This window comes from Camelina sativa, chromosome 11, assembly GCF_000633955.1.
Source record: "Camelina sativa cultivar DH55 chromosome 11, Cs, whole genome shotgun sequence".
NCBI classification, from domain to species: domain Eukaryota; kingdom Viridiplantae; phylum Streptophyta; class Magnoliopsida; order Brassicales; family Brassicaceae; genus Camelina; species Camelina sativa.
In genome coordinates, this window is record NC_025695.1 from 12,185,638 (window position 1) to 12,204,992 (window position 19,355).

General features: G+C 36.4%; 5 protein-coding genes across 6 annotated transcripts in view; 3 read left to right on the forward strand and 2 right to left on the reverse strand.

Annotated features, from left to right (window-relative positions):
• On the forward strand, nt 382-2,876 carry LOC104723014 (putative terpenoid synthase 7). The gene is made up of 7 exons (XM_010441305.2): nt 382-639; nt 731-998; nt 1,099-1,477; nt 1,568-1,789; nt 1,864-2,005; nt 2,247-2,495; nt 2,583-2,876. Exons 1-7 carry the CDS (start codon nt 388-390, stop codon nt 2,874-2,876), a joined length of 1,806 nt encoding a protein of 601 aa, XP_010439607.1. The 5' UTR covers nt 382-387.
• Nucleotides 3,837-5,125, forward strand: LOC104723015. Its single transcript, XM_010441306.1, has one exon. The coding sequence runs from the start codon at nt 3,866-3,868 to the stop codon at nt 5,066-5,068; it is 1,203 nt and encodes a 400-aa protein (XP_010439608.1). The 5' UTR covers nt 3,837-3,865; the 3' UTR covers nt 5,069-5,125.
• On the reverse strand, nt 6,555-8,816 carry LOC104723016 (galactan beta-1,4-galactosyltransferase GALS3-like). Its single transcript, XM_010441307.2, has 2 exons — nt 7,441-8,816; nt 6,555-7,101 (listed from the first exon to the last, which is right to left on the reverse strand). The coding sequence occupies exons 1-2, from the start codon at nt 8,628-8,630 to the stop codon at nt 6,756-6,758; spliced, it is 1,536 nt and encodes a 511-aa protein (XP_010439609.1). The 5' UTR covers nt 8,631-8,816; the 3' UTR covers nt 6,555-6,755.
• Nucleotides 10,991-14,976, reverse strand: LOC104723017 (golgin subfamily A member 6-like protein 22). Its single transcript, XM_010441308.1, has 7 exons — nt 14,040-14,976; nt 13,805-13,932; nt 12,075-13,718; nt 11,595-11,961; nt 11,384-11,513; nt 11,212-11,308; nt 10,991-11,131 (listed from the first exon to the last, which is right to left on the reverse strand). The coding sequence occupies exons 1-7, from the start codon at nt 14,967-14,969 to the stop codon at nt 11,014-11,016; spliced, it is 3,414 nt and encodes a 1,137-aa protein (XP_010439610.1). The 5' UTR covers nt 14,970-14,976; the 3' UTR covers nt 10,991-11,013.
• The window catches only part of LOC109127733, a 2,144-nt gene continuing 1,465 nt past the window's right edge, over nt 18,677-19,355 (forward strand). Inside the window, exons 1-2 of one of the 2 annotated variants that reach the window (XM_019233221.1) lie at nt 18,677-18,835; nt 18,958-19,095. In XM_019233221.1, coding sequence (XP_019088766.1) covers nt 18,745-18,835; nt 18,958-19,095 — 229 coding nt within the window. In that variant the 5' untranslated portion in view covers nt 18,677-18,744. The remainder of the gene's footprint in view (nt 18,836-18,957; nt 19,096-19,355) is intronic. The other variant, XM_019233222.1, reaches the window with a different exon arrangement.

Sequence of the window (19,355 nt, forward strand, 5' to 3'; positions counted from 1 at the left end):
TACATATTATTATGTTGAAAGTTTGCAAAACTAGAATTGGTAATTTTCAAAATATTTGACTTAAATATGTCAGAATGTTTAGGAACAAAAATTTTCTGTAAGGTAGCTTTGAGTCAAAAGATTGTCATGGAATATATAATGACTGTTCAGGAAAAAAATCTTTCACATTTTATATTATTTTTACTTTGCACAACAAAATCTATCATAAAATAGATATTTTTTTGAAGTATATAATATTTATAAATATACTATGTGATAACTTGTTTTAATTGAAATATTTATGACTATTAAAATTTTGTGTTTATTTTTTACTTAAAATACGTAGGATGGATTTTGCATGTGGACTATAAATCATGAAGACGGGATTCGTAACATTTTATAGTGAACATGAAAGCCACATCAGATTTTTGGCCAAAACTTGGTTCTCAGACTTTTCTTCGTTCTTGGACCAATTTATGTCCGTCAAGCAAACTCACTGGCTTTCCCCTGATGTCATTTACCGGTAGGCCATTAAAGCATATTCGTTTAAAGGCTACTAAGACTCTGACGTATTATGATCAAGAACGTATTCGCAAGTTCAAGAAATTGCCAACTTCTGAATGGACTCATTATTTCCACTCGATTCCCATCGATGTCTCGGTAGCTCCATATATATATATATATATACGTATAAAATTGGTGTCTATAGATGTAGAGAAGGTTAACGCATGTGTACATATCTTACTTCTAGGAAATGGATGCCCTTAAAGAAGAGATCGATGCACTAAAGCCACGAGTAAAGGACAGACTCATGTCTTCCCACTCGACAAAGAAGAGAATACTTTGTGTATATTTGTTGGTGAGCCTTGGCCTTGCATATCACTTCGAGGACGAGATCTATGAAACTCTAAAAGAGGTTTTCGAGAACATAGAGGAGATGATGGCTGGTGAAGATGATTTGTACACAGTTTCCATCATCTTTTGGGTTTTAAGGAGATATGGTCACCACATATCTTCCGGTAAAGGAGTCCCTACGTAGGCTTTTGGTCATTATTGACGTCCGAGCAAGTGTTGATTAATTATCTCTAATTAACAACTTCATCTAATTTTGGTCAACAGATGTCTTCCGAAGATTCAAAGGGAGCAATGGAAATTTTAAAGAATCTCTTCATGGAGATGCCAAGGGTATGCTAAGCTTATATGAAGCTACACATTTGCGGACAGCGAAAGATTATATATTGGACGAAGCATTGAGCTTCACATCACACCACTTGGAGTCATTAGCTTCAAGTGGGACGTCCCCACCTCACATCTCAGTGCGTATACGAAATGCTCTTGTTCTACCTCAGCATTGGAATATGGAGATGTTAGTCCCAGTGGAATTCATACCATTCTATGAACAAGAAAAATACAATGATAAGATTCTACTCAAGTTTGCTAAGCTCAGTTTCAAGTTCGGACAACTCCAATACCTTCAAGAACTCAAAATTCTTACAAAGTATGTAATCTCCTCAATTTATTTGGCTTAACTTACAATCCTTATATAAAGAAGTTATTCTGACTACATAACTATATCTTTGGATGCAAGATGGTACAAAGAGCTAGAGTTTGCAACTAACTTGCCCCCTTACTTCAGAGACAGAATCGTTGAACATCATTTCCTTGTGCAAGCGGTGTTCTTTGAGCCACAACTCTCACGTGCAAGGGCTATGATGATTCAATACTTCACTGGTTTAGCGCTTCTAGATGACACATTTGATAGATATGCGTCTCTTCCTGAGGCTGAAAGCCTCGCCAACAGCTTGGAAAGGTATACTATACGACTTAAACACACATACAACCTTATTATCAAAACTCTAGATAAACAATGATTATGATGTACAGTTGGGCTCCTGATCAAGCGATGGATAAACAACCTGATTATTTGAGATTTGTGTTGAACTTCATTTTGGATACTTTTGAAGAGTTTGAAAGAGAACTTAGGCCAGAAGGAAGGTCTTACAGTGTGAATGCCACAATATACGAGGTAACCAAATGAAATTCTTCTTTGTAAGTATGATTATGTCAGACTGAGATATGCAATATATAACTTTATACATTAATCAAGGCAATATATTTTATCTCATGGCTTTGGAATTTTTTAAAACTCATATAGAGTTAATATTTTTAGGAAGAAGTCTTGGGTATTTCATTATTTTAAACTAAACAGTTTTTGAAGAATATTTTTGTAGTCGTATAAATGGATATTTAATTTTGAGCATGCGCAGTTTAAGGCAGCTGCGAAAGCCAACATTGATCTCGAAAAATGGGCACAAGCTGCTCACTTGCCTAGCTTTGAAGAGTACATGGAGGTTGGTGAGGTGGAGGTCACAGTGCGTGCGACCTTGGCGGGTATTTTCATGTCTATGGGAAATATGGCTACGCAAGAAGCTTTTGAGTGGCTAAAATCCAGACCAAAACTCGTCCAATCTTTATTTATAAAAGGTCGTTTTATGAATGATTTAATGGGTTATGAGGTACAAATACATAAACCATTTTTTCACATCTCGGTCATGTCCACTTTCTTGTTTTATCTATCTTACCAACTTACACATATTGATTAGGATGACATGAGTAGAGGATATGTCACGAATGCCGTCAATTGTTATATGAAGCAATATGGGGTTACCAAAGAGGAAGCTTTTAAGGAGCTTTATAAAATGGTTGCAAATGCCAATAAGACACTAAATGAGGAGTTCTTGACAACAACTGGCGTGTCACATTGTCTTCTTAAGGCAACTATTGATCTTGCACGCATGATGACCGTCGCCTACAATGTAAATGAAGGATTCACCAATCCCCAAGGAAAAATCAAGGAGTATATGACTTCTATGTTTGTCGATCAAATCCGTATTTGAAAAACATTCAAAAATGTTTTAGCATGTTCGATTTATAATGTGGCCTTTGTTCTTTTTTGCCTTTACAACATTATGTGAAAAATTTGTAGCATGGGAAATTGGATACAATTCTTGCATGGAAATTTTCACAACATTTGTGCGTCATCTATTACATTTATATATATATTTAATCGTTCCTAAGTGTAATTTGTTATTCAAACATAACCGGTTCATATCCCTTGCGATCAAAGTTGCTATTGTTTCTCCCCGTTCAATTTGAGGGGTATACTAGAGCTACTAAAATAAATTTGAGGCCAAAAGACAATGACTGACAGAAACAAAGAATAGATGATAATTTTCAATGATCTTTTTCCTATATTTTAAGCAAAACAAAACAAAAATTCAAAGACGCAAATATTAGGCAAAACAGAAACAAAGGTAATAATATTAGCAAAAAATAAGACATATCGACAAACTCACCTCATTGGCGGAGTATAGTGTTCCATTTGGTTTTGAAATGGTTTTTGCCAACCAAATATAAGGGATATAACCAAGTATTGCGTGTAAAGACGTGTAGTTGTCAAGACATCTGTAAAGATGTATTCAAGAGGACTTGTAGAAGTAATAGAAGTTTATGCCTTCTACTTATAATCTTCACTCTTCACTGTTGCAAATACCTATCCTCCCAACACCTTGGTAATATTATATACTTAGGTAGGTCGTGCAGGCTGATCTATCTTTTTGATCTTGGGCATGGTCTTATGTCAACGATATAGGAATATTTAATTTAAAAAAAAATTAAACTGATATAATCTCCATTTTATAGGAGATGAAGTCAACAACACTTTGGGTTAATATTATACTAAACGTGCAAGTCATGACTAAATTAGTCACCGACGTGCAACCCATCCTGCTCCGTATTTAAGTATCAATCAATCTGTTTTGGCCTTTTTGCCAATACTAGATTTTTCTAATTTTTCCTCATTCAATTACAGGCCAAAGAGACAAAAATGGCAACAGATGTTCTCAGCTTCCGTGACGATAGTAGTCTCGAGGACTGGCATGATTTTGAGGTTCTTGGCCGGGGAGACGAGCCCAAGATTCTGATCAAGAAGACGAGTATGCAATCCGTATCCGAGAGGCGGATCTCGGTTGATCCGCAATCGCTATTGTCGAGGAACGAGAGCTTCGATATGCTAGTCTCACGTCCGAGAGACATCGATGACATGGCGCTTTCTCAGCCGTTAGATAACCAACGGAAGACGAAGTTTGTGAGCTGCAGCCTTCCAAACTCAGCAGCCACGTCACCTAGACGTAGCTCGAGTCATAATTGGAAGGACAGAACCACTGAGCAGGTTCTTGACCTAATGCTGGTTCAAGATGCGGCCACTGCGTTTAGGAGAAGCAAATCTTGCGGCGAAGGACGTGCTTGTACACCATCGCTCGATTTCGACATGTTATTGCATAAATCAAGACATGGACAACATAACCATAATAACCATCTGCATCATCATCATCATCAACATGGGTTCTCTTCCTCTAATTCCAAGAGTCTCTCTCACAAGAGTAGTGGAAACAACTCTTTCTTCTCGAAAACAGAATCCAACAAAACCAGCAGAAGCAATAGCAATACCGCGAATTCGAAAAGCATCAGTTCATTCGAAGACGGATTCAAATGCAGCGCCTTGTGCCTCTACTTACCTGGTTTCAGCAAAGGAAAGCCCGTGAGATCGTCTCGAAAAGGAGATTCTTCATTCACAAGAACCACCACTATGACTTCCTCTCAATCTATGGCAAGAACCGCTTCCATCAGAGACACAACGGTGTTGTCGGCTCGAGCCTCCCTAGAGCGGTTCGAGTGTGGTTCATGGACCTCTTCGGCTATGATTTACGATGACAATGCGGATCTTGGTGGCCATTTCTTCGACTTGCCTTCCGAATTGATTAAAGGCGGGCCGGGAGAGAATGACCAAGACGATCCTGTTTCCGCCGCTTTCGTGTTCGACAAGGAACCTAATTTGGAGAAAGAGATCAAAGGTGTTTTGAAGACTTCTGGTTCGAAATCGAGAAGATCAATGGAGTCACCACGTCACGTTCGGTTCTCAACCTCGTCGCCTGTTTCTTATCCTACGTCTCCCACACATTCAATCACGCCACGGTTGCTACAAGCCACCGAGGACTTCAGTAGTTTCTTGGAAGCTCAAGCCGTGTGAATGGAGAGTTTTAACTATTCTTTCTCATTTTCTTTTTAATTTATTAACCGAACGAAGTTAACCTTCTCTTGCTGAATATATAAATTCTTGTAGCAATTGCCATTCGAGGGAATTAAAACTTGTCCATTGTAAAGACATGAATACACGAGAGGAAAAGTGTAATTAATTTATTTATTTACATCTGTGGGAAGGATAGTTTCCAATACTGTTTACTCGTTTTCATATTATGTTAATATTATTACCTACCCAAAAAACAGACATGTAAATTAATAACTCAAAAATATTTTTATGAATTCATATTATAAACTTTCTGAATAAAACATTTGCAATATTTGGATTGCATCACTTTAACCGTATTGACTACATCAACCAGACAACCACGATTGATTTGCAGTGACCTCATTGTTTTAACAACCGGTCCAAGATCATTCCCAACATTATACCATATGAACAAAAAATAAAAAACAACACTGCTGTGCTAGTATCACGTACTAACTAGTTTATGATAACTCTGTATCCTCAGAGAATATTGCAGCTGGAGAGATCATGCAGCCTTGGCCAGTTTCTGTTAATACTCCCGTAACGTCAATATATTAAAATTTATAACCAAAAAAGGGACCATCAAAAACATTAAATTTGACCAATGTGTCTTGACGTGATAAATCACATATAGATACACACGTATACATCTATTGATAACCCGTTACCATCAATAATCACTTCATTTTTTTGGGGAAAAAAACAAAACAGGTTTAAAAAAAATATTGATGTGAAAATCAGGAAATGGTAGGGTTTATTGAATGTGATATATTTATCTTACATGACGATTTGGGTTCCGTACCGTCGGTGAACATCACTAGCTAACCCTAAAATATCTAACCTTAACCACGGCCATCTTTGTGTGTGTGTGTGTGTGTGTTTCTTTTTTAAGAAGATGGTGTGAATATATAAGTTTCTTTCATCCGTAGCTCCAAAACGTCTCCATGGTTCCAAACACCAAAGTTTTTAGATACTTTTGTGTAGTAATCAATTTGATGTTTTTCAACGTCGTTATGATCAAATATCTAACGAAGGTGATTAAGATGTTTTTAATCAATTGCTGAAACGAACCGTTGGGAAAATAATAATTTGTGTTGTGTAGGTCCAAACATTAATCTCGAATGATTTGTTAACACCGCATGTTATTATAATTAATACGTATAAAATAGTTTTTTTTAAAAAAAATATAATGATGATGGAACACACTACACTTGTAATCTAGTGCAACAAACGACCGCTTTCTAAAGGCAGATTTAACAACCACGAAACATGGGTCCCGTATGTTCCCTTTACACAGGATCCACACATTCGGTGAACGTCGAGAAAAGCTTAAACGCACGTTCCTTACCCTCCACAAAAGAAAGCAAAACCCAGCCAGAACATGATTATTCCTTCTAATTGTGCGGACGGTGATTATTATACCTCAAAAGTGACCTTTTCTAATCCATACAGAAGAACATATATATATGTACCAACGAGTTTTTAAAGCTGTATTAATGAACCCATTACCCAAACTATGATACAATAAAAGAATATACCCCCAAAAGAAAACAATAACGTAATGTCCCAATCTTGACAACTTCTAACTTTTTTCTAAAGATGAATATTACATTCACTATTCAGTTTTTTTTTATATCATCACTTCTCTTCATTGCCGTGTCCGTAGCAACCGGTCACCGATCGTTCTCAACTCAAACGTTCTCACGGCAAGGCCAACGTCACCGATCGTAGTGTCGAGCACGTACGGAGTGTTCTCAAAAAAGACGTTAGAATCATTGAAAAGCTGACGACAAGGCTCGCGTCGCTGAGAGATAGAACCGTGGTAATGGAAGTAACGGATTTTGCTCTCGGCCTTGTGGTATGTTCTCCCTTGTAGATTCTGAGACATATGGACTCCTGTCGCGAATACATTCTCAGGCTGAACCGCGTATTTCCTATCCCGTCTTGGAACTTTCTTGACGTCTCTATACACCAATTTCTCAATTCCCCATTTCCTAAAACATTAAAACAGCATATATACCATTTAGAGATCAAATCAGTAGCATCGGTCCTAGAACTTAACCAAAACCGTATGAGGAATCAAAAGATAGAATAATTGAAACCATTCTAACTCAAACAACATGATGTGAAATAAAAGCAAAGATCTGGACCGACATAGGAGACTAATACGGAAATGCACAAAGACTTTTGCAGGTCAAGTGTTGACAGAATCATATCCCTTATTGTATACTGCACTATTTATATACTCCAAAAAAATATCAACACAACAGAGCAGCACATGGGTTTTGGTTTACGAAAAGCTCAATGATTAAAAAAAAAAATGTTTGTGTTACCTGTAAGTTCTGGCCGGACCATCACCGTCGTAACAAATCCGACTACTCATAGGCATCTGTTCAATAGTAAACTGAGAATATCCTTGCAAAGATTCCATAACCGACGAGATCGTCTCTTTCGCCGGAACATAAACGAACTCATCAACATCGAAGAAGAACATCCACTTAGCCATGAACCTATACCTATGCAAACAATCATTCACAACCATGAACTGGTTATGGTAATACCCATCGAACCGTTCTTGATCTCTGATATCATGTAACGTCACTCTCCCTAGCTCAATCCACGGCTTTAAAACCTCGAACACTTCCTCGTGGATCCCTCCGGCGTCGTGTAAAACGAAATGCGAACGTTCGCCGAAGAATCTGACGTGGTAAGCGATCCATTCCCTGACTCGCTGCGGGCTTAGGTTGCCGTATAAGGACGAGCCGCAGTAGAGGTAATCGTACTTCTTTTTCGTGGTGGTGGAGTTGTAGAGATCGAAATCGACGGAGTTTGGGGGTTCGGTTAGGACTGGGATTGAATCGGTGAGGTTGAGTTCTGGATCTCCGGTGGTGGCGTGGAGGACGAGATTACCGCCGGAGTTTTGTTGATTCACGGCGGGGAGTGACGAGAATGTGCAGTTAACGACGACTGTTGTGTAGATCCGTCCGTATCCCCAGTCGGTTAGGATTTTAGACCCGGTTGTTGAAATCGGATCTTGAGTCGGGTCGGACGAGACCCACTCGCATCTGTAGGAAGGGTGACCATACACGTGTAAAGGTTTCGATGATAATCCGATAACGGCGAACGAGTTAACGCCGCCTCTGTAAGCGCTCATGGAGACGAAGTTGTAAGCTGCTGAGCCGTAGCCAGTAAACGTCCGTTTTATAACTCCGTTAGCCAAAACTCGATCTAGCTTCACCTCCGTCGTCGGTGAGGAGAAAGAAGAAGATTGTTCAACGGTGGCTGTGGTGGTGGTGGTGGAGTTGAGAGGGAGGACGGAGGAGAAGCGAGAGATGCAGAAGCGGAAATCGGAAGTGGAGAGAGAGAAAGAAGAAGGTAAGAAAGGTAAGAGAGTGGCTAAAGTGAAGAGAACGAGTAAAGCCATGAAAGTGAGCTTGAGCTCGGCGGAGAAGTTCCAAATAACGCCGACGAGGAGCTTTTTGTCTTTGTTATGGTTTTGTTCTTTCTCTTTGACCATTGCCATGGTGACGGTGGTGGTGCTTCTTCTGTCTTCACCAGTAGATGGATCCTTCTCTCGAATGAATCAGAGAAGAAATAAAAATGTTTTTTTAAGTATAAAAGAAAAGAAAGAAGAAGATGAATTAGATTCGCTCCTCCCAAGTCGGTGAGTCGAGTCGCTTTCTATTATAGTCTGTAAATGTGTGAACGAACACACCTGTTTTTATTTTGTCTTGTTACCTGCGGCTTGCTTTAATATTAATGACATTTCCCTAATTTGTTGGGATGTTTTTTTTTTTTTTTTTTTCTAAACCTTATTTAATAATAAGGGTTAATAATTATAGTACAGTAGTAACACAAAATGGTTAAGGACTTAAGGTGACCTATCAAAGGAAAAAAAACTGAATCCATTGATAATTAGAGTTTACAAACATTCATTCTTATGAAGGATGAGGGTTTTTTTTTTAGCTAGAAGTGTTTTAATTCGTTTCTTCTTTTTTTAGCAAACAAAGGATTGATAAGAAGTAAAACTGGCTTTTAATATCGTCCAGCTTTTATTTTTGGTAAAGTTATCAGAGTTCTTCATTTGGGTCGGATGGAATAATCTTACTTCAAAGTTCAAATAATTGTCTTTTCTATTTTCTGTATTATTTTGACTTGCAGACGTCAGAGAGGAAAACCGTATAGTGAAGGGAAGGTCAGGTCAAAATTATTCAGAATATATAGAGACAGAACACTTTGGAGACCCATATTTAAGAAAAAAAAAATGATATACAAACTATAGATTCCACGTTTTGCATAATAATTATGGAATCAAAATTATGAAAATTAGTATTAATTTATGTGAAGGAAAACAAATACAGTATGGGTTTATTGTATATTTTCAACATGTGATGTGCTAAACGACATGTCAACACCAAAAATTTGTTGGTTATTAGTAGCCAATAAAAATTCAACACATAATAAAATGCTAATTAATGGTATACAGCTAATTTCTCTAATGATTGTGTCGTTTTTTTTTCTCATTTCAATTACCGGTTTGTTTTGTTTTTTACAGGTTAAATTTCTTAAAAAATCTGATTACGACGGCTGTTTTTGTATGCCATTTTTTTTGGTCAATAACAAAATTCGTTTTTTTTTGTATACTTTTTTGCAATTACGTAGTTTCATTTTAAACTTTTCAAGCTTCCAAGTTCCAAGATCTGTTAAGACACATGGCGCCGACGTGTATCTTTGCTTGGCTTCTCTCCAATCGTTTTGCAAACTTTCAATTTCCCTTTACTTGCGATTTCTTTCGTTTTTTTTAATTTTCACTTTGACAAAGCTTAGAAAAGTCGAAAAGCATGGACATATTTTATTACCTTAGATAGCCTCCAAAGAATATCAAATTTTTTCTATCCATATCTCGAAGAGGACCAAGGTTCAGTATTATCCTCTTTCATTTACTCTTTGCTTTCGCTCAACTAATCGAATTTACTTACAACGCAGTGGACTAGTGGTTCGGAGAAAAAAGTGTATTATATATGTTTTGGTTTAATATCATAGAACGTTTTCATATTGATAAGGCCAACGTGGCCAGGATTGTACTGAGACGTTTTTGAAAGTTGAACAACCGGACTTAAGATTTTTGACGCATAAAATTATGTTTCGGAATTTCATAATCCGACCGAGCGATTAGCATACTCAACATGTTTTGAAAACATTTTAGACATCTGCAAGATAGTTGATTTTGGCTGCCTGACCCTAAAAATAATTAAGCATGCAGTTTCTAGCTTTCTGCCGAATCTCATATTTTGGCTAACCTAAGCTAACATTTTGTCTCTACATATTTGTCAGTCTAGTTCACTAGATTTTGAAGATTAGAGGATTTGGGAAAATTACTTATATGTTTCTTTGTATAGCTAAAAATTCCAACATATTAATTGGACATAAATCTCTCTAAAACATGTGATGCATCATGTCATCTTAAGATGCCTTTGATCCTTTGATCCTTGCTAGTCTTTTAGAATAATATTCAATGATCCATTATCATATTTTATTTTGGCATAGATTGGGTTGGATAACCTACGGTGTTCGCACGATTTTAGAATGTTTTGTTTACTATCTCGTTGTTGACTTATTTTAAACAACAAAATATTAATCTGTTGAACTATACTAGATGATGTTTTTGAATACAAGCCATGCCCATAAGAACAACAACATCTCTACTCTCGTATATTTTTTTAAGTTGGATTGTCTATCATAATAATCTAGCTCGGTTTCTAGGATTTTTAAACCGTTCTTTGAGTAAATTTAATATAAATTTCACAATCTCAATATGGCAAACACTTAAGGCAAAAAAATATTATATTCACATGTGTTTCCAAAGTATTGAAGAAACTAATATTTGTCTTGGTTTCTTGAAAATCCTAAGAATCAAGAAAAGCTCTCACAACGTCGACGATTGGAGCCATACAGATCGGACATTTCTTACTGCTCCATTGCAATTCATGAGCACATTTCAGACACGTACACATATGTCCACACCTACCAAAAAAAAAGCCAACATCGCCAGTTATTATTTCAGCATTTGCGATCAGAAATCGCGATACAGAAAACGCACGTACCTATACAAAAGCGAGTCAACAGGCATCTCAGAGCAAACGCAACACTTGCGTTTCAAAGGATCTTTCTTTGAGTCTACTCGTGCTTCTACAGATGAGCCTATAAGATTGTTTTCCATCAGTTTAGTTTCTGGAAATGATGAGTTCTTAAACGTGTTATGATGATAAAACTGACCAGAACGAGAAAGATCTTGAGCTACGAATTTCTGGAAATCGATGCAAGATTTAACGGAACTTTTTATCTCGAGCATTTCTCGTTGAAGTTGCTCTATTTGACTCCTGAGTTCACTTATCGTCTGCGATTCCTGCGTTTGTTAAGTTAAAGATCTTAGTTAACTTCACAAACACGTAACCTAATTTGACAAGATAACAAGACCAAAACTCACAGATTGAGTTGTGGGGGCTGAAGATTCAGGAAGAGACAAAGTCGTGGTCGGTTCATGATCCCTGTAAATATCTTGATCCCTGAAAGTCCAAGACATCATGGTACTACTCCTTGCTGATGATTGACTGTAAACGTCGCTTGCAGCTTCAAGATTTGGCTTCTCTGGTTCTTCCTCTGTTTCATTATCTTCTTGGTTCCTTGCTGAACACTCATCTACCCACTCTTCTTTTTCTTCTTCTTCTTCTTCATCTTCGTCTTCTTCTTTTACTTGACTGATCGGTACGCGTATGTGACTTTGCACGCGAGTGATCATTAAATTATCGATCTTTTGTCGCAAATCACTAGTCAAAAAGTCTGAAACTGTTCGTCTGCACAGCATAATGCAAATTAATTAGTTTAGTCTCAAAACATCATAAGTCAAGATTCAGTAGAATATTACTGAATTACTAAGAATTTGATGAATGTCCATATAGATATATACCTTTGAATGAGATTGCAAATATCTTTTTTCTCTGATTCAGTGTTGAGAACCTCAAGATACCTTTCTTTCCTTAGATCTTCCCAGTAACTTCGAGGCCGAGATATATCGTGAATCCAATCATCCATATTCTCTCCAATGTAAAGATCGTAATCTCCATATTCATCTTCTTCTTCCATTTCGTTTTCATCCCACTCATTTACAAACTCTGCTGCTGCTTCTTTTACGCTTTCTCCCTTTTCTTTGCGTTCTACCTTCTTGGTTTCTTCATCTTCCGAATCTTTAATGCCGTTTTCCATTTTTTCATCCTGTTGTGAAGAACTCTTCCCTTTAGCCCTCTCTCTAGAGCCTTTACTAATAGATCCTTCTTCTTGTGTAACTTCTTGAGAATTGTTTCCATCAATCTCTTTACTAGACTTAGCTTCATCGTGTTGTAAATAAATTCTTTCTTTATCAGTCTCTCTAGAGCCATGACTGACAGATTTGTCTTCTTGTGTAACTTCTTGAGAATTGTTTCTCTCGATTTCTTTAGTAGACTTAGCTTCTGAGTTTTGCATAATCGGAGTTTTTTCACCATGTTGTGAAGAGTTCTTCTCTTTATCCCTCTCTCTAGAGCCATGACTCACAGCTTGTGGATTCATATTTTTATCTTCAACAATCTCTTTGGACTTAGCTTCTACAGAAGCAATCACTTCTTTGCTACCAACAACTTTTTCCACCGTCGTTTGCCTTGAAGTAGAAATACTTCTCTCCGCAGTTTCAACATTACTGATTCTTCTTGAAGCTTCTTGCAACACTTCATTTGTCTCGGTATTACCTTTGCCTTTCTCCATAACTCTTCTCCTATGCTTTTTCTCCTTGGAGTTCCACATATTCACCTTCTCAGCTATCCCCATCAAAGTGTTTCCTTCTTCTACACTTTCCCTCTCAATAGGTTTACACAAACAGTTATCTTCTTGTTTAGTAAGTTCTTGGGGTTTAATGTTTCTATCTTCAAGTTCTTTGGACTTAGATTCCATAGAAACGCAATCTTCGTTTTCCTTTCTTCTTATTACTTTCTCTGTAAACTCACACCGCGGCATCATCGTTTCCTTTGCAGTAGTAGTAATGCTTCTTTCTGCACTTTCCACATTAATGATTCTTCTTGTAGCTTCTTCCAGTACATCATTTTTCTCAATTCTCTCAGTATTAGCTTTGCCTTCAAACTTACCTTTTCTCCTATTTATTTTCTCCTCTGAGTTCCATATATTCACCTTCTCAGCTATTCCACCCAAAGCCTTCCCTTCTACAATTTCCTTAGCAACAGCTTTCTCCTTTGCTAATTCAGGACTCTCTTTGGCAACATCTTTCTCCTTAGTTTCTCGCTTTTCATCTCTCCCTTCTGTTGTAGCTTTCTTCTGAATAGTTTCTCCTACAGCTTTCTTTAAACCATTCTTATTCTCTGTAATATCACTCAAGACAGCTTTATTCGCATTATCAACCGCAGAAACCACTTCTTGATTCTCCTTTATATCATTCTTCTCATTTTTTTCCTGCAAAACCTTCTTCTCTGTAGCCTTATCTTTATCCAGAATCCGACCACGAGAAGACACAGTACTGGACGAAGATGCAGTATCAGTATTCTCAGAATTTGCCTTATATTTCCCCCTGCATTTTCATTTCCTTTGATTCATAACTCAGTTATTTCCACAAGAACTATACAAAAAAAACCTGAAAGATCAAAAAAAGTTTACCTAAGAAGATGCATCACACCAGAACCTCGAGGCGACCGGTTTAAATCAGATCCAGCTGACGATGGTTTACACCGATGTCTATCTTGAATCGCCTTGCACCTTTCGTAACATCGAATTCTAAGCGTCGACTATACAAAACAAACAAAACACACAAAGCAATAAAATCATTAGCACTAACTAAACCCTACATTTTTTAACATCATTCCTTGATGAGAGATCAACCAAATTTATATACCTGAATCCGTCCGCGATGGGTAAACTTCGAAACACAATGACGTTCTAGTAAGCAAGCCAACTCCTTTTCTCTATCACGCATCATCTGCACCAATAAATCAGCGAAAGCTTGACGACCTCTTATTCTTGGAGAACAAGTAACCTGAGGAAAACATCTCGCTTCTGTTGTCTGTACGTCTTTACTATTATCGTTGCTGCTGCTTCCATTGTCGTTATTAGTCAATGTTTCTGACTCATTGCTTAGTTTCCGGATGATATCCATAACTCTGACCTTTTCTCTATCTTTCTCTCCAGAGACTGGAGGTGGAAGGACAAGTTGTGATACACATTCAATCTCTTCTACTTCTTCTTCTTCTTCTTCCTCCTCATTGTTACCTTCTTCGATCGGCTGGATCAATAATTCAGAATCTTTAACGAATTCCTCGTTGAGAGAATCCGAATTCTCTAAAGCGTTTGATCCCATAGAACTCGTTCTGCTATCGATTAGGGTTTGGTTCGAGCTTGGTGGTTGCTGCGTCGTCCTCGCCTCCCATATCTGAACGAGAGAAGAAGCAGCCATGGTTTCTTTTCTTGACGGGTTCTCCGGTTGACCCGAATTCAAATTAGACTCGGATCCTAGAGAAGAAGACGATGAAGAGACATCGTGACGAGGTTCCTCTGTTTTCGTGGCCCGATGATGAGAACATACAGAGGATTTGGTGGAATCATTGATACCATATTCATCAGAGACGACGCTACAGTTTTCGAAATGATCTCTGACAAAAACATTGAGATTCTTCTCGTAGGCAGCGACGTGTATGTTTCTGACATTGTTGCTATTGTTCTTGTTGTTGTTGTCTCCTCCTCGGGTGCATCTCTCGTGAGGACGACTCAAGACGCAATTAAAAGTTCGGCATGATGACAAGTCTACCTCAGAGGACGCCATTTCCATCAACACCCCCAAATCCAAAAAGAAATAGAAAAAAAAAAAAAACACAAATCCTATAAAAACGGATCTTTCTTTACAATTTGTATTAAAAATACTCTGTTTTTAATTTATTTCTTTACCCCTTCTTGGGAAAAAGAAGAAGAACAAGAGCATCGAAACAGGTTAAACCCCATTTGATGACAAAGATTTTTCAAACAGAAACAAGAAAATGAAATTTAGAGGAAGACAAAGAGACAGAACAGGGGGAAAACGAAGAGACAAAGCCCGAAACAGAGCAATGGAGAAGAAAGAAAAAAATGTCTTGCTGTTTTTCTCTATTTTTTTTTTTTTTTAATTTAGATTTGATGTTATTATCATCCACCAATATAGGTAAATAATATTACCTTTTAGAGAAAGAAAAAGAAATAATCCAAATATTGATGAGTCGATGATTCGTGTAACACTTTAAAACAGGTTTAGAGAGGGGAGAAGACAGTGTCAAAGAAAGAGGGAGAGCATAATTATGGCATTCTCTAAACTGGAGTTGACTTGTTTTAATTGATGCTACATGTATCACTCTTTGTTTTTTTTTTTTTCAATTTTACTGATAACACTAGGAGCACTTTTATTTTACATGTTTCATTTCTTTGACTCCAACAATGGATATTCAAGGAATTAATTAGAATCTAGTGTGTTTTTTTTTGGTAAGGTAGAATCTAGTGTTTTTAATTATGCATTAGAGCAGTTAACTTTAATTAGACATGAATCTGAATGTACTTCAATGATCATTGTTATTCAAAATTCAAATGTCTATTAAATTTTGAAATCAATTCTTGGATTATATTTTAAAATCTAGTGATTTCTTTTTCTTTTTTGATTTATTTAACCTCTTCTTCCAACACATGTAATAAAATCTAGCCATTATCCCATGGTTATGAAATGAATGAAATCTACATAATAAGATTAACCATTGTATATGCTAAAAATAAAGTTCCTTTGATTGTACACAAAGTAATGAATTAAAAAGTATCTCTACATAATAAGATTAATACATAGTATTTTGACTCGTGTAATTTATTACTTTGTGTGTATCTGTTGCCTTACTAAACAGACGTACTAATTTAATTCTCAAGACTTAAAAAAAGTAACAATCAAAAACAGACTTACTAATCCAATTTCTACACAAAACATCTGTTGCCTAAAATATAGAAGATGATTCACCTAAATATTGGCACTTGGTAGGTTTAAACTTTTTATTAGTGCTAAACAATTCTTAAATATCCTAGGATAGTACATGCGCTACGTCGCAAGGTTGTTTTATATTCTGTTTTTATTTTTTATTTTTGGATAATATCTATATATGTTAGTAATTAAAAAATCATTATAATATAGTTTTTGACAATGTTCATTGGTAATATTTTTAGTTTTAAGTTTTTGTTATTATGTGTTCCTAGTTTTATTATTATAATAAAATTGTAGATTAAAATCAATTTTTCGTGTATTAGGATGTATTGGAGGACCATAATTATTGTTAGTTGTTTTGTTTTATTTAATCAATTTTGGCTTTTGATATTTAATGGTTTTATCAAGGTCGTGGATTGAGATTTTTTAGAATTTTTTGTTTTAAAAAAATTGTTTGATTGTGTTATATCAACTCTACTTCCTTACATGTTTATGAGATTAGTTAATTTAATTATTAAACATATAGTGAAAAAATGTTTTTTCTCGCTGAGAAAAAATTAACTCATATGAGTCGAACTTGTGTTCAAAATTGTCCAACCATTCTTTTCTTCAGATATGAAACTTTATTGAATGTTTTTAATCAAAGAAGAAATCTATCAAACATCTTTGACACATAAAATATCAAGACACTAGCAGACTTGATCAGATGTCACAATTTATTTTATTTTATTTAGAATGGACTTCAAGTAGTCAAGTTGATTGTTATAGAGATTTAGGATAAGGAGACTTTGAAATTTTGCAAATGCTTCAGGGAACAATTTCAGTTTCCGACCAGATCAATCAACTCGGTCCAGTGATGCTCCGAACTCCGAAGCTTGATGTCATGTATTCACAACCTTTTCACTGATTTCCTCCTCCGCAACTTTCAAATAAACCTACTCAGAAGCCTCCTCCTTCCTCTTTTCTCCGTCGTCTTCCTCTTCTGGTTTGCTCTTCTCCTCTCTCTCTCTCTCACCTAATTTTTTTCTATAATCATTAAGTTTCTTCTTTGATTCTTTATCTTTTTTAGATCTCCCCTGTAAACCTAGAGGATCGCCTGCATTTTCCTCGTTTCTTCCTAAATATCTCAGATTTTCGCTACCCAATAATTTTCCTGATCTAGATTCGCCTCTCCTCCAAGGTCCGTGAAATGTTTTCGTCGAAGATGAACATTGAGTGAAAGATGAACAGATTTTGACACGACGACCATAGCTCTCGAGATCAATTAGCTTCTCACTTCTCCTCAAGGTTACTTGACACTTTTTCATAAGAAGATCACCACGATCCGAATTCATTCCACCAGAGAAAGAAAACTAATATATATTTCATCTCGTGTCATTATTGTTGTTCTCAAAGGATAACTTTAAGCCCACTTATTTTAAAAACTAAGTCTAATAAAATAAGATCAAGTTTAAGAGAAAAAGTGACATGGAAAAAAGAGACTTATTATAAGTTAAGACATGTTGAGTTGTATTATTTGAAATGTTTTTATTTTATTGGCTAACAATTTTACTGAAATGTCAAGATGAGAAAAACCTGTTGTCAGATGATGCATAGAAACACATCCAGTTTTCCAACAAACGACGCTAGAGGCGATTAACCAAGACTATGGCTTCGGCCGACGTCGGACGTACTCCTTCTGTTCGTCTTCCATCTTCTTAATTTATGTTATTCTTTCATAGATCTAGTCTTTTGTAAGATTCAGATTGTGTTCCAAGTCTTCTCTCATAAAAAGGAGTGTTCCAGGAAAGAAGATATTCATTTTTAAGGCAAGGTCTATCTTAATTATCTCAAGCATCTATTTTGGTGATTATGATTATGGTTGAAGAATGAAGATTATGGGTGTAAAAGATGAAATGGATCTCGTTTATGGTTATACAAAACTTATAGCAGATCTTCAAGTGGCGCCATGGCTATTGTCTCCCAGATATTTTTAAAGGCAGAGGAAGACAATCATACATATATCACAGATATATATATATATATATATAGTTTATATATAATAATTGTTTTTATTTTATATCTCTTCAATAGAGTTTGATTCCGGCGAATGATCATCTGCAAATTCTTCTGCCGGTTGGTGTTTTAATGATTGCGAAGTGAATTTGGTATTTTCATAGTTGGATGATAGCCAAGAATCGCAACGACTTGGGTTCGAGCACGAAGAAGGAAAATAACAGACTTGATTATCTGTTAGTGAGTAAGTTCTTCTAGACAAGAAGCATCGTTAAATTCACTTCTTTTGTTGTATCGTTTCTTCTTTATTGATCATAAATGTATCTTTATGTGGATCATTTATCTGTAATTTTGTAAATTCTTATTCGAAGTCAATGAAAATAGATGTTAAAAAAAAAAAAAAAAACATCCAGTTTTTATTGTATCGATGACTAACTAATTATATTAAGGAATTGGGCTCTAATCTGATAGAAACAAGCCCAAGCCCATTTGAATTTTGACACGTAGACAAAACAATCACACACAGATACACTAAACCCGGTGATCGGAGACTCGTCGCACTTACAAAAAAAAAAAAAAAAAATAACAAATTTCAGGAAGATCCGAAGAAGAAAGAGAAACGATGCCTCTGAGTGCGACAATGGTTGGAGCTTTACTGGGTCTTGGTACCCAGATGTACTCTAACGCCCTCCGTAAACTCCCTTACATGCGCCGTAAGTCTCCACGACAACAACAACCCTAATTTCGATTTTTTTCTCATTTTGCTGTGAAAATGCGATTCCGATTTGTTCTGATTTAATTGTGAAATTGGATGTTGAAATATATTTGTTGTTAGATCCGTGGGAACATGTGGTGGGTATGGGACTTGGTGCTGTGTTCGCGAACCAGCTCGTCAAATGGGATGTGAAGCTCAAGGAAGATCTCGATGTGATGCTCGCTAAGGCTAGAGCTGCCAATGAGCGCCGTTACTTTGGTATTATTCGCTTCTCATATTCGCTCTATCAGCTTAATTTTGTGTTGATTTTTGTTAAAATCTTTGGCAATGGAAACTTAGGCTACATCATTTTCGTTTGAATCTTTGTGCAGCCTAATTAGCTCGTGGCATATCCATTTTGTTAGGCTATCGCTGTGAAAAGTTAGACAATTTGAGCAACATAATGTTACGAAGATCTTAATGAAAATGGAAAGATGGATACTTTTTTGATTGTTTCTTTGGTTCTAGAGTGAGTTAGG